The following is a 14857-nucleotide window of genomic DNA, read 5'->3' as shown; positions in this document are numbered from 1 at the left end:
ATTTTTCTAATCTCTGAGTGGCCTCTTCACTGTCTCTCTCTTATTATGAAGCACTGATATCATAGTGCGACCATCCTGGCTGGTTGTTAACCTGTTGTACATGTACTGTATTATTTCATCTCACCTTTAATCACATGGTGGCCACCTGCTTTCAAATTGCTTAAAGTCTTGGACCTATTTTTGCCCTATTTGCTGCCAGTAGATGTATGTTACCAGTCTTTAATAGATTTTATTATTTCTGTTGCCTAAACAGTACTGTCCTGCTAATTCTTCTCCCTAAGAGCTGAAACCTACATTAATATACAGTACAGGCCAAAGGTTTGGACACACTTTCCTATTGATTTGAATGAGAAGGTGTGTCCAAACTTTTGGCCTGTACTGTATATTATACAGACATAGAGACATTTTTTTAAATTCATGCAGCCATATAACGTATTCTGTCCTGTGTTGTCTGAGGTTGCTGCACTAAACACAAAAAGACAATTACTAGTTTTCACTTGTTGCACTCACAGAAAAGACACTATCAGGCCTGAATAAACTGAGAGATGATCCGGACAGATGAATACATTTCCCGGTCTTACATTTGGATCTATGACCCATTTAAAGAAATGGAAACACTACTTTGAGACATTCCCAGAATCTACAGATACCTTCCTACGCAACTGGTTATTCTCATAAATATATAAACGACAGCACAGATCGTAATATCCACGATTGTACAATCTTTAAATCTTTTTTTTTTTTTTTTTTTAAGCGGACTTCTGGGCCTTGGGGGGACTGTTGGTGCCCGGTGCCCGGTGCCCTGCTCCGGTCCGGTAGAGGAGGTGAGCCCGGAGGAAGTGCCTGTGCCGGAGTCCGGATGTGGACGTGGCACAGCGCTGCAGCAGTTCCGCTGGATGTCCGCTTCTGATACCGAGGAGGGATTAGTGAGAAACACCCCGGGACGACATCGGCTCCGGAGTTTGTCGGCCGCCGGGTATCACGGTCTTTTCCTCCGAATAAAGGGCAGACTTTACTACTTACAACACTTCGGAGGTGGGTTTGGATTTGTTTGTGTGGTGATCCCTGTCCGGTGTGACAGGAGAGGTGTGTGTGTTGTTTCTTTTCTTATTTGTTTTTTTTTTAGCTCATGTTAGCTAATGCTAAAGCACAGCTAGCATCGCTCTGTGAAATACCTGGAGCTTTACTAGCTTAGCCGGCCGGCTAACTGTTGCTAGCTCCGGGCACAGCTGATCCAACCGCTGAGGCTGTCTCGGCGATTAAAGCTGCCCGGCTGCCGACGTTGGCAAACGGATTCAATCCCCGTTCAACGAAAGTTAGCTGAACGTGTCTTGTTGTCGTTTTAAGACCTGCGATCGACAGCAGCGTCGTTTTGTTTTAAACGGGATTTCGGGGCTTGACATGTTGTGTTGCTAACGTTAGCTAACAGCAGGCTAGCTGTAATGCGGCACTGAGGTCTGAACCCGGTAACACCGCCAACCTTCTCCCCGATGTCAAGCTTTACATTTAAGACTCTGCCGTTTGATTTTGCATCTCAAATGTCTTCAATTCCAAATGCTTTCGAAACTGATAAAGTACTTTCCTAAATTGCGAAACCCCGGCTTGAGGAGGAGGAGGGGGCAGATGTGGGTGACTCCGTAGGCCCGACGTACTAAACAGCTGCTCGGCTGCAGCGATTGTGTTTCTCGTTGTGGCACCTGCACTGCTGAATTATTCAAAGGCCCCGCTCGTTTAGCCCGAGTTTGTCTGTCAGATGATACTCATCCCTGAGTCCTACAGGTTGGGTCTGTGTCCAGAAGCCCGGAGGAGAAACACATGTGAAATGTAAAAGAGTTTAAACACCTTCTGTGGGCCTTTATCACAACTCAGCTGGCAGGACACACACTGTCCACACAACAACTGGCTTTTTCTGTCACACTCACACCTGAAAAGGTGTTAGTTACAAGTCTGTTAAGCTTGTTAGTTTAGTGAAATGATTTTGGTACAAGTGAGATGATTTGCAGTAAAATGTGTAAAAAAAAAATTTTATTCTGTGTGTTTAAACTCAATAGGTGGTGAATAAGTGAAGAAGGAGTGGCTAAGACAAACACTTAAAGCCAATAAAGGTGGTGCCACTGAACCAGGAACTATTGCTGTTGTAACTGGGATTTATGGATCTAGAAACTTTGAGAAACATTAAGACTCAAAATGTTCTTTTTAGTTCAGCTCCATCACAAACTGGATCAAATTTGTCTTCTCGTCTGTCTTGACTTCTGTCTGTCTGGCTTCAGTTTTAAAATGGTCACATGGCAGCCTCAGGATCATTAAAATTAATTGGACAACTTTTTCTCAAAGTAGAGTTTGTAGTAAACATTTTCCCCTGCTGCTGCCTGTGGTACTGTTTGCACTAAGATTAACACCACTCCTAAATGGAAAGGCTTTATCTAAACAATCCCTAAAGTTTTTTTTTTTTTTTTTTTTTTTTTTTAAGAGAGAGGTTTGTACATTATCTAAGAGGCTTTTATACTCCAAGTATCTTGGCTGTGAAATCTCAGTTTATATCCTGTAAACAAGATAATGAAGTTCAATCCCTTTACAACTGCATCATACTTGTATCCAGATTTAGGGATGAACTGAGGATGAATGTAAATCAGCACACTCCAATGGCCTCTCCTTACGGCCAGCCCCAGCCCGGCTACAGCCAGCCCGGCTACGCTCCTCTGGATGGAGGATACCCAGCTCCCTACGCACCCTACAATGGCCCTGCTTCAGCTTACCAGCCTGGAATTCAACCACAAGGTAAAATGCAGATTCTGAAAAAAAAAACATCCCTTTGAATGAGTGAGAGTGAAAGGGATTGACACCGGCTCAGCCATGTTTCCCTACCATTCAACAGAGCTATATAACCTTGAAATGCCCTACCTGCTTCCTGCCATGTGGGTGACCATGTATGTGCAAGAAGAGCTCTGTGCCCATGCATACTAATCTAAATCTCAAATGCCCTGTCATTTCTTCACTTTGCTGAATGCATTTCCCTTCATCTCTTTGTGTTTGGCTTTTCCCCCTCTTTTCTTGTATTTCAGGTTATTCTCCTTTTACAAGCTTTCCCTCTAAGGCTGTTGCATCCAACCCAGTCTCTGACCTCCCCTCTCCTCTTGACTTGGGTAACAGCCTCCTTTCTTTTTCATCATTTCACACTCCTTGTGCTCTGCAATCATAAAGTCCTCTCTGTAGTGACAGGCATTAATCTTGCTGCCAGTGCTTTTTCTCTTCCTACAGTAGATGAAGATCTTCTGAGTGAGAGACTATTGTTAATTTTTTTTTTACCCCTTTATTACCAATGTTTTATTGTAACCATGAATGAGAATTACAAATGAGAAAGGTTCTTATTTTAGAAAAGGTATTTTCAAATAAAGGCAAGTTGCCAATCTAAGTTAGCCAAATCTTACTGACGTTGTGCAGCATCCCCACATTAGTTGGGATTGTTGTTTGTTTCCAGTCTTTATCAGGAAATCACTGTGCTCCAAATTCCAGATGTTTTTTTTTTCTTTTTCTTTTTTTTTTTTTTTTTAAGTTTATTAATGAATGATCAATAATAATTATAATAATAATTAAAATAGCCATAAAGCCACACGTAGCTTTCTGCTCTAGCGTCATCAAATTTGCAAGACTGATGTCAGAAATGTTCGGAGCAGGTATGTGTGTAATCTTTTATCCCTGCTTTTTCAGGTCCTGCCAGGGGTCCTCCCACTTCGGGCCCACCACCAGTCTCTGCACCTCAACCATATAATCAATACAGTCACAGTCAAGGGGACATGCAGAATGGACCCCCACCTATGACGCAGGCACAACCCAGGTAACTGTGTGTTAATTGTTTGATATATTTTTCCAGAATCAATCACTCATTGTATTCAAACAACCTGCAGACAGAATTCACAACATTTTGCACTGCAACATTTTCAAACCCAATTGAAGTGTATTCACATGTAGCTGGGAATTCAAAAGGTGGAACCGTCACTTCAGAATCCATTTAAATCTACAATAAGTTATCAAGGCTTTCAAATAGATGATCTTCTTTTCTTAAACAAACTGCTGTTGTTGAACTACATTGCTGTGGATAAAAATTGGTGTAGACATCAATCTGTTCATTTCAGATATTGTCAGACTTTGGAGGAATAGTAGAACCTATTGCTGTGTTTTGATCTTTCCTTTCCTTAAGCTGCTCTGCTTTATCTTTTCCATTACCAAGCCAGGTTTCTTATTTACATGGAAGTCCAAAAAATCATCTTATTGTCAAAATCCATCTCTAATCTGATTAAGTGAAACACACTAAGTGAAGTGTATTTTCCTAGGCCTGCTTCATCTCAGCCATACAACCAAGGAGCGATGAACCTGTCAGGGCCTCATCCAAGCTACCCCCAACACTATGGACCCCAGCCCACAGTACACCAAGTCACTAATCAGATGACTGGGATGCAGATTACTTCTGGACCACCAACCCCTGCTGGACCAGGATATGGTAAATTTGGATAGTTTACCATATCCTAGTAGTTTAGTGGTAGTTTACCGATATGTGTATTGTAAATGGATGTACGTTGACACTAGAGGAAAATAACACTGTCATGTTACTCCCTCCTCAGTTCCGCCTCACAGCTCCCAGCCTCCTATCAGTACCGCCTACTCAGCTGCACCTCAGCCTTCCTATACCCAAGCCCCTCCTCCTGTGTCCTCTGCTCCAACCCAGCCACCACCTCCCAGTGGCCCTGCAACTTCTCAGCAATACTATGGAGGCCCACCACCTCCATCTCAACAGCCATTCAACTCTTCTCTTCCCCCTACCTCTCAACAGCAGTTCACCTCCTCTGCACCGCCACCTCCTTCCTCGCAGCAAACCTTTCCTCCGACTTCCTATTCGGGTCCCATGCCACCACACAGCCAAGCTCCTGCTCCCCCGGCGTCCCAGCCGCAGCAGTCCTTTCCCCCAACCCAGCCTCCCTTCTCCTCGGCTCCTCCTCCTGTCAGCCAACCTGCCTTCATCTCTGGTCCGCCTCCCCCTGCCCAGAGCTCCTTCCCACCTAGAGCACCCCCTCCTTCCTCTCAGCCTGGCTCTTTTCCTCCTCCTGGTCCTCCTCCAACCTCCACCCCCTCTGGCCAATACCCTGGCCCCATGCCAACCCAACAGCAGCCCCCTCCTTCCCAGCCAACCCCTTATCACTCAGGTCCACCTCCTCCCAGAGCCCAGATGCCTCCCACTTCCATGGCCCAGAGCAACCACTTGCCTCCAGGACCACAGCGCCCACCAGGCCCTCTTGGTCCTATGCAGCAGCCTCCTCCTCAGCCTGGTATGCAAGGAGGATACCCTCCTCAGCAGAATGGTGAGGAAACACCTGCCAAGTGGAAACCAAATGGATTACTGACAGCTGTTTTCTTTCTCTGTTGGTCAACAATTTTCTTTTTCCCTTCAGGTGCATTTGGGCAGGTGAGGGGCCCCCAGCCTGGCTATGCAGGCCCTTATCCTGGGCAACCAAACTACGGAGCCCCAGCACCTGCACCAGCTCCTGCTCCACCTGCACAGAAAAGACTTGACCCAGATGCCATTCCAAGCCCGGTGAGCAGACACACCAATACAGCACACTGTTGATGTGTCCCTTGCAGCACTTTTTTAATGAAGACAGTTGACCCGTGTACTCAGTTGATTAGGTACACATGTACATTATATGCCTTTTAAGGAAACGCATTTTCTATCATTTCAAAATAGCACGTGGGTTACAGTGGTAGTGTTTTGTTGTAGTGCATTAGATTGAGGGGCTTTCGAATAGTCTGCATATTCTAAAATTATTTTCAAAATAAGAGAAATGAAACACTCCCTCCATATAATATAGACAAGCATGCTGGCTTTTTTTTTTTTTTTTTTTTTTGCTTCCCTCTCTACCAGATCTGATTTAAGATAGAGATCTGACTTTAAAGACTTAAATCTGATCAGTTATGGATTAATATAAATAATGATAAGAAAAGAAAAATATCAAAACAACGCATTCACCTCATGCTATCATAGCAGGTGTTGATTGTTTTGTTTTGTTTTGTTTTTTTCCAGATTTGATTATCTTGATACTCTCCAGTAGATTAACAGGAATGTTTTCATTTTTGTTTGTGTCTTTAAAGCTGCTTAGCATGTGACAAACTTATGACTGCTGTATTAATTTTTATCTTCTTACACCTGACTGTCATGAAGTCCACAATACCACTAATCTATAATCAAAACCACTGACCAGTTTCTGTCTGTATAACAACAATGCTGCTTGCTGCTCAGCAGAGTAATTTGCTGAATTCTCTTTTCTTACCCTCCTTTCTTATCTTTTCACTTTGTATTTATGTACATGTTTTGCACAATTTGCTGGACAAACTTTTGAATGTAAAGCAAGCATCTGACATGCCGGCTGTGCAGAAATCAAGACATAGAATAGATCCAGACGCTATCCCCAGCCCAGTAAGTTTCCTGTGTGCCTGCCTTTTTCTTCTGCCTCATCCTGTCTTCTCTGCTCGTTTCGCATTAACCAGCCGCATTCACCTCCCGTTCTTTAACTGTAGCACCTTAGAGTTGGTGGTATTCACAGAGAGAGATGGGCTCCTGGTGATGCTGTTTCAGATTCATATTTGACATTTTGGTATCTGTTGTATTACAGCAGCAGCACCCATAAAAGATTCAGAACACTACAGTAAATTATGTTTTAAAGTGCAACATCTTCTGTTCTCAGTCAGATGAGAAGATTACTAATCTCATTACTCTCATTTTGTCTTTCTCTTGATAAATTGTACCTAAGTTTGTCGTTCCTCATGTTGCCCCGACAGTCACCTGCCCTCTTAATCCTTTTTTACAATCTGCATGCTAGCCTGCAACATTTTGACTCTCCCACAACTCCTTGCATTAATGGCATGCCTTGATAAATCCTGCAATTTCCCCAGGTGATGCCATTGAGATGTGTTTATGATATATGTGAACCCAATCAGCTTCAGCATGAACTCATATCAAACTTCAACTCAGTCACAGTTTGAACTTTTTTTTTTTTTGGCCATGGATGTTCATCGATTTTGATTGTGTGTTTAGTAGCTGCAAGTATTTGTGTATGCATGTGTGTGTGTTTCTCTAAGAGTCTTCTCCTGCATGGGTGCTAAACGTTCCTCTTTTAGACTCTGCAACCTGGGAACAGTGTGTCGAGTGCTCTGACTGGTGTATATTTATAGTGTAAACATTTATGGATTAAGAATATTTTTGTCCCCCTCTCTCCTTTTCAGATCCAGGTAATAGAGGATGACAAGGCTAAGAGCACCGAGCCATTTACCACAGGGGTCAGAGGTCAGGCCCCACCGCTGGTCACTACCAACTTTCAGGTCAAAGACCAAGGTAGGTTCAGCTTCTTTTTTTTTTAAGATAACAAATCTGGCAACATCTAATTTTTTGAGTACATGTACATTTACTTCTTCAGCTAGATCTTACCCAGAGAAGTACATTTTTGTGACCTGTTGTTCAAAATCTCGCAAAATCATCTTTAAGGTCTCTTCTTGTCACCACCTTGTTTCTAGTGAAACACAATTCAGGGAAACTGAGGGTCTTGTTGTGTAGTGTTTGTGATATTAATGGAGGAACTGCGTCTGGGTTTAGGGAATGCCAGTCCCAGGTTCATTCGCTGTACAGCATACAATATGCCTTGCACAGCTGACATGGCCAAGCAGTCTCAAGTGCCACTGGCTGCCGTCATCAAGCCCCTCGCCACGCTGCCGCCAGATGAGGTGAGCTGTCCCCGTCTCTTCACTCTCCCATGTCTGTCCAATGTTGTATTTGCTGTAGTTGTGGCTTTTATTGCCAGATGAAATGAGATCTGTTCATTTTAAAACCTTTTGGAAAATGAAGATCAAGACCCATTATTAGAAGTCAAGCGAGATGTTATTTTTATGAGGCTGCTAACTATTTAGAATACACTGTGGTGTTAATCTGAACAAACAGCAGGCTTCCTCTGCATTTCACCCTCTTCATCTGTATGTACTCCAATGCAGCTGTATGCTCTGCTGAGATTTTCAGGTGGATGATTTTTAGGCTGAGCTTGATTTGAAAAAAGATTAGTCTCTAGGGCAGTGGCTGATGTGTAGCTGTTATTACAGGATCTCTGTAATGTCAGTCGGATAATCTGTCTCCAAAGCATAGAAGTGGGAGTGGCTGCATGACCTTGTTTCCTTGTATTTGCCTCATGTGTAACCAACATTCATTTAGACTGGATTAGTTTTACATTACATGGATTTGGGAGGGAAGAAACAACTGAAAGGGAAAAGAGGGAGTAAATTTGAACTACTAAAGCTCACCGTAGTTTCTCATTCTTTCCTTTGTACCTCATTGGCAGACCCCTCCCTACCTGGTGGACCATGGTGAGAGCGGTCCAATCCGGTGCAACCGCTGCAAGGCCTACATGTGTCCCTACATGCAATTCATAGAGGGAGGTCGCCGCTTCCAGTGTGGCTTCTGTAGCTGTGTCACAGAGGGTGAGGGGGAATCTGTGTTCATGTAATCGTACAGTGAATACATTAATTGCATTTGCACATTTTTCTAATTTGAACTTTATACCTCCCGTAGTGCCTCCTCATTACTTCCAGCATCTGGACCACACTGGTAAGAGGGTGGACTGCTACGACAGACCAGAGCTTTCGCTGGGCAGCTATGAGTTCCTGGCCACTGTTGACTACTGTAAGGTAAGACCTGGTGACTAATGAACGAAGCCATAGTCATTAAATCTCCCACAGCAACACAGAAAACATCAGCTGTTTCTGATACAGAACTAAAATGCTTGTTTGGAGGGAGTCCGTTCTCATCCTCACAAGATTTACATTTGGTATAATTTGTGTGTCACACATGGTATCCTGTCTTTATCAGAACAACAAGCTTCCTCAGCCTCCAGCCTTCATTTTCCTTATTGACGTGTCCTACAACGCTATTAAGAGCGGCATGGTCAGCATCGTCTGCCAGGAACTCAAGACTCTTCTAGACTACCTGCCCAGGTGCGTAAAACACACAACGTAGAGAATGTTTTGTACAAAGCAGGGAAGGAGTGATCCTGAAAATGGTACTGTAAAGTACTGCTCAGTGTGACTTTCTACATTTGCTTCATTTCCTCCTGTTTCTTTTTCAAGGGAGAACCCAGAAATGGACTCTGTGGTGCGGGTGGGTTTTGTCACCTACAATAAGGTTTTACATTTCTACAACGTCAAGGCGAGCCTGGCCCAGCCGCAGATGTTGGTGGTGTCAGATGTATCAGACATGTTTGTACCCCTGCTCGACGGCTTCCTGGTTAATGTGAACGAGAGCCGGCTCGTTATTGAGAGGTGCGTCAAAAGACAACGCATCTATGGAGAGACAAATCGATCCCACCTAATGACACAATGTTTGTGCTCTCCAGTTTGCTGGACCAGATCCCAGAGATGTTTGCAGACACCAGGGAGACAGAGACGGTCTTTGCACCTGTGATCCAGGCAGGACTGGAGGCACTGAAGGTAACAGAAATACTGTTGCTCCAGTTCAAATCTTTTATCTTACAAAAACTTTTGAGGGGTGAAGTCGACAGTTGCAGTAACCGGAGATAATTGGCTTCCTTCGTGGTCTCAAATGATTGAAATTTCCAAACTAAACATTAATGATATGACTCAGACGGATCATAGTACACCTGCATGCATGATAGCAGGCCTCAGCAGAGCAGCTGACAGTGAAGATTTGGATGCTACTGTGTGTCATCTCCTCAGGCTGCAGACTGTGCAGGGAAACTCTTTGTGTTTCACACATCCCTGCCCATCGCAGAGGCTCCTGGGAAATTAAAGAACCGGGAAGACAAGAAGCTGATTGGAACAGATAAAGAGAAGGTAAAAACAAGTGCGGAGAGTCTATAGATCCTGAGCATGTACCTCTCATTTACAGAGGGAAAAGAAAAGTGGTGTGAACTTTCAGAAACAGAACGATACCATGATAACTTTTCCCTCTTCTGTTGTCCTTAGTCTTTGTTTCAGCCTCAGGTGGGGTTCTACAACAACCTCGCAAAGGAGTGTGTAGCCCAGGGCTGCTGCGTAGACCTCTTCCTCTTTCCCAACCAGTATGTGGATCTCGCCACGTTAGGGGTGGTCCCTGTCTCCACTGGGGGTTCAGTCTACAAATACACCTACTTCCAGGTGAGAGGAAGCCCTTCTTCTCGTCCGTCAGCCTTACTCTGAAACCTGAGGTTTGTTGTGTTCTGCAGCCAACGAACATCTTTCTTGTTTTCCTTGACCAAGGCTCAGTCCGATCAGGAGCGATTCCTCAACGACCTCAGAAGAGATGTTCAGAAACTAGTCGGGTTTGATGCTGTCATGAGGGTGCGAACCAGCACAGGTGAGCAACCCCACCCTGTCTGCCCCTCATTTGAAAACAAAAAACAAATGGTGGAAGATTTACAGAAATGCCTCCTCTCGCCTCCCATCAGGTATCAGAGCGACAGACTTTTTCGGCTCCTTCTTTATGAGCAACACCACAGATGTGGAGCTTGCAGGCCTGGACTGTGACAAGGCCATCACTGTCGAGTTCAAGCACGATGACAAGCTCAGTGAGGAGACGGGGGCACTCATGCAGGTGTGCTCATTTGTTTTGTTTTGTTGTGGGGGTTTTTTATAGCTAAATCCTTTGTGGGAAATCCTTTTTATGCCTCCGCACAGGCAGCAGCCAGAGCCTGAGGCACGTTGTTTTCAGTCTGTCTGACTGTGCCTTACTTATGGACACAATATCTCAGTCACGTTGCCAAGGAAATTAATAAAATTTGGCACAAACATTCACTAGAACTCCAGGATTAAGTGACTGATTTTAGTGTAAATTACGGTTGATCTAGTCTGTAAGTTTTTCCAAACAGAATCTGTAATCAGAGCACTGCTGGTTTTTGCGGTTATCTTTAGACAAGTTGAGTTCAACGACTTTACTCAAATATTAAAATGTCCTCATTCATGAGAAGCTTAAATACTCACTCGGCTTTTTTGATCCACATTTAGTAAATAATACGAGTTCACTTGTAAGACATTATCCATCTTATGTGTTTCCACCTGTAGTGTGCCGTGCTGTACACCAGCTGCAGCGGTCAAAGGCGCCTCCGTGTCCACAACATGGCTGTCAACTGTTGTTCTCAGCTGGCCGACCTGTACCGCAACTGTGAGACCGACACAATCATCAACTTCTTCTCCAAATACGGTGAGGACGGCTCACACAGCAGAATGTGTCTTTAGTAGGGGGCCCTGAAGGCTGGACCAGAGATTTAGAAACATTTAGAAACATTTTCTAAAAGCAGTCAAAGGTTGTAGTTGATGTGTGACTGTGTGGAGGTGTGTAAATTTGAAGTGGGGCATTATTCACTCAGTTTAAAGAGAAATGGATGATGATAAACGGCACACATCTATTAATAACCACTGGCAATCATATTTATGAATGAAATTATTCTGCTGCTGCAGTATGTAGAGATCAGGCCAGTAAACCTCAGTGACAATAATCTCCGTATATTAGACTATGAATTCCTCAGTTAATGTACGTGTCTGTGTGTGTGGCAGCTTTCCGTGGCGTCCTGAACAGCCCAACTAAGGCGGTAAGAGATACTCTGGTCAACCAGTGTGCTCAAATTCTGGCCTGTTACCGGAAGAACTGCGCCAGTCCCTCATCAGCTGGTCAGGTAATGAAAACTCCAGACACAGTCACCACCTTCCATTTTGGTTTCCTGTTTTGTTTTTTTGCTGCTTATATCCAAATCTTTTCCACTGTTGGTTCAGAGAAACAGAAATAAGTTCTACTCACTGATTTATTTATTAAACAACCTCATCACACCTTCATCAGCTGCTGAATTGTAAAATGCTGTTAACTTGATTTAAAGCTAATAATCAGAGAATGAGTAAGCAACTATTTTCACCATCATAAATGACAGTTAACTGAAACTCTGGCTGTTGGGCGATTGATCAAATAAGACTTTAATGATTTACTGTCTGACTTGTACAATTTAACAGAAAGCTCTGAAAACTTGAGAAAGTGACTCTGAATTTAATTTGTTTGTTGATGTGATCATTATTAGATTGCAGATTAGTTTATTTAGTTGTCACCATGGTCTGACATCTGTGTGTGTCTGCATTTTCCAGCTGATCCTCCCAGAGTGTATGAAGCTGTTACCGGTCTATCTGAACTGCGTGCTAAAGAGTGACGTGCTGCTGCCGGGAGCCGACGTCTCGTTGGATGACCGGGCTTACCTGAGGCAACTGATAAGCTGCATGGACGTCGCAGAGACTCATGTCTTCTTCTACCCCCGCCTACTGCCACTGGTGAGCTCACACACACAGCAACACATGTGCTACAGATGTGACTCCACATTTATGTTATGAGTCCATGTGTTTGCTGAAGAGCTCATGCCTGATCCTTAGTTTGTTCATTCATGTTTGTTTCTTCCACTCAAATCTCCCAGACGAAGCTGGAAGGCAGCTCGTTGCCGGTGGCAGTGAGGGACTCGGAGGAGAGGCTTTCAAAGGGTGGAGTTTACCTCATGGAGACGGGGCTCCACCTCTTCCTGTGGGTGGGAGCCAGCGCACAGCAGGAGCTGCTGCTCAACATCTTCGGTACACAGAGCTTCAGCCAGATCGACCCGAACGTGGTGAGAGAAATCAGACTTGTTGCTTTGTGACTTCGTATTGTGATGTTGATTAATTCTATCACTTTCTTCTCTGAATGTCTCTGCTCTGTCTTTCAGACAAGTCTACCAGTGCTGGACAACCCGTTCTCTAAGAGACTCAGAGAGATCATTGACTCCTTCAGAGCACAGCGATCTCGATACATGAAGGCAAGTGCCTTTTCTTTATTACCCCACCGACGTCTTTAATTCCTAACTAAATCCAGCTCTTGTTATATCTTTGTCCTTTCTTGAGTTTGTACCATTTAAACACTTCTGAAAACCAAATCACTGAGTGTTTATCTCAGAACTGTTATCCTTTACTGAGAAGAATATCGACATGTTTTTCCTGAAATCCCTGTGTCTCACTCTGCTCTCTCCTCTGGCCTGCAGCTGATGGTGGTGAAACAGGAAGACAGAGCTGAGCTCATATTCAGACATTTCTTGGTCGAGGACAAGAGCGCCAGCGGGGGAGCGTCATACGTGGACTTCTTGTGTCACATGCACAAGGAGATCCGCCAGCTTCTCAGCTAGGCCCCCCCCCCACCCCCGAAATTCGTTCGTTCACCTGTACCCACTACTGACCCCTGCCTGGTTCACCCCTCCTTGTGAAAGAAAGAAAGCGCTTTATCTTTTTTTCCTCCTCACCCCCCCCTTTCTTTTTGTTTTTCTTTTTTTAAACCTAATAAACTAAAGCTCTCCTTGCTGTCTGCCATTGACCAGCTGGCAGATCTCGTTGTGCGAGTGTTAATGTGTGTGTGAGTGGGTGTGTATGAAGGAGAGAGAGAGGATCTGATCTTAATAGAGCTTTACTCTGCCTCAAATCTCCTGCTCCAACATGGCAGGAGTGAAATAACGGAAGAGGGAGGGTAATGTATATACACAAGTGAACATTGTATGTATGCAACAGACTGAGTGAGTGATGGAGACGGCTGTTGTCGGCTGTAGTCGGTGTACTATCTGTATTACTAGCACTGAAAGGCTGTTCTGGGTGCATAAATGACCCTCAGATAGCAGAACACTTTTTATATGATTGAATTCCAATAGAGTGAAGGGCATCTACATACCAAGACGTAATGGAATTAAATAAATGCTGTTCTTTCTGTATCTTATCCCCTTTAATCATGGCCTTAGTATCCCCTCCCCCTGCTGCTCCAGTCCATAATGAGTGTGTGTATGTATGTGTGTGTGTGTGCGTGCGTGCGTGCAAGAGTGTGTGTTTGTTTCCAGATGTGAGAGGATTAGTTCCCTACTGCCCAACTCTCATGTTTCAGGTGTGAGCATCCAAACTGAAGCCCTAGATTAAAAGCTCAAACTGGAGTCTGTTGACTTTTCACCCACGGAAAATATTTTAAATCTGGTTTCTGTTTCCTCAAATACACTTAAAATGAAGGTGCACTGACCTTGACCTTTATTTAATTACAGTAATTGATATAATCCAGATGTGATCCAATCAGTTTCAGTTGAGTTTTCATTGTTGATGCGAACATCTGGCTTCAGTGCTTGGCCTTGGATGAACCAGATGTGCATTTTAAACTGCTGTTGTGATTCTGTTATGAGAGTTTAAAGTCTATGCAGCACTGATCAGAATAAAAAAATAAAAAAAACTGAAGGAAGGGTGTGAACCTTTGATGTCTGCATCAGAGTGATGCCCCCCCACTCCACCGCCCGCCCCCCCCCCCCCCCCCCCCACCCCCCTTCCCTCATGGATGTGCTGCAGACTTTATGAGACATTTGGATGTCAAACAATGTATAAAAATGTGATTTTGAGCAGAGGTGTGCACTGAATGACAATGGCAGACTGGAAATCAGTTCATGTTTGCAAACTCTGAGCTGTGGCCACACTGGAAGATGTTCAGTGTGTAAATAGAATATGTAATTTGTACAGAATTAATAGACAATTAGAATTTTAAAGACCTGCCTGAACAGCTGAGGTTTGTTGATGGTTGGTTTCTCTGTCACGAATGGCCACAATAGAAAATCATGGTGAGGACGACGTAGAGACTTGATTTGTTTGTGTGTGTGTGTGTGTGTGTGTGAGAGAACGCAGGGTCGGTCCTGGTGAATTTCTTCTGAGGAACAGAGGGATCAGCCACCGCACGCAGACACACAAACACACTTCCTACCCATGAGATTAATTTCGGTCTTCTTCATTCATTACTTTCTGTTCCTTTTTTAACAAT

The 14857-nt window shown here is 44.0% G+C and overlaps 1 protein-coding gene across 2 annotated transcripts; it reads left to right on the top strand.

The window, feature by feature from the left end:
- The first annotated feature begins 882 nt into the window (after positions 1-882).
- On the top strand, positions 883-13208 carry sec24c (SEC24 homolog C, COPII coat complex component). Of its 2 annotated transcripts, XM_029527086.1 has the most exons (24): positions 883-1035; positions 2600-2778; positions 3063-3143; positions 3709-3835; positions 4332-4498; positions 4620-5354; positions 5445-5587; positions 7273-7381; positions 7640-7767; positions 8373-8511; positions 8603-8718; positions 8900-9024; positions 9157-9348; positions 9423-9516; positions 9763-9879; positions 10012-10182; positions 10285-10381; positions 10473-10618; positions 11086-11224; positions 11578-11696; positions 12154-12333; positions 12474-12659; positions 12756-12845; positions 13068-13208. In XM_029527086.1, the coding sequence occupies exons 2-24, from the start codon at positions 2619-2621 to the stop codon at positions 13206-13208; spliced, it is 3702 nt and encodes a 1233-aa protein (XP_029382946.1). In that variant the 5' UTR covers positions 883-1035; positions 2600-2618. The 2 variants fall into 2 exon arrangements, with proteins under 2 accessions (XP_029382946.1, XP_029382947.1); XM_029527087.1 differs by lacking the exons at positions 883-1035; positions 3063-3143 and having other exon boundaries at positions 2619-2778.
- Positions 13209-14857: the final 1649 nt, after the last annotated feature.

This window comes from Echeneis naucrates, chromosome 19, assembly GCF_900963305.1.
Source record: "Echeneis naucrates chromosome 19, fEcheNa1.1, whole genome shotgun sequence".
Classification (NCBI taxonomy): Eukaryota; Metazoa; Chordata; class Actinopteri; order Carangiformes; family Echeneidae; genus Echeneis; species Echeneis naucrates.
The sequence above is the reverse complement of the archived record's forward strand: the minus strand, read 5'-3'. Positions and strand labels throughout refer to the sequence as shown.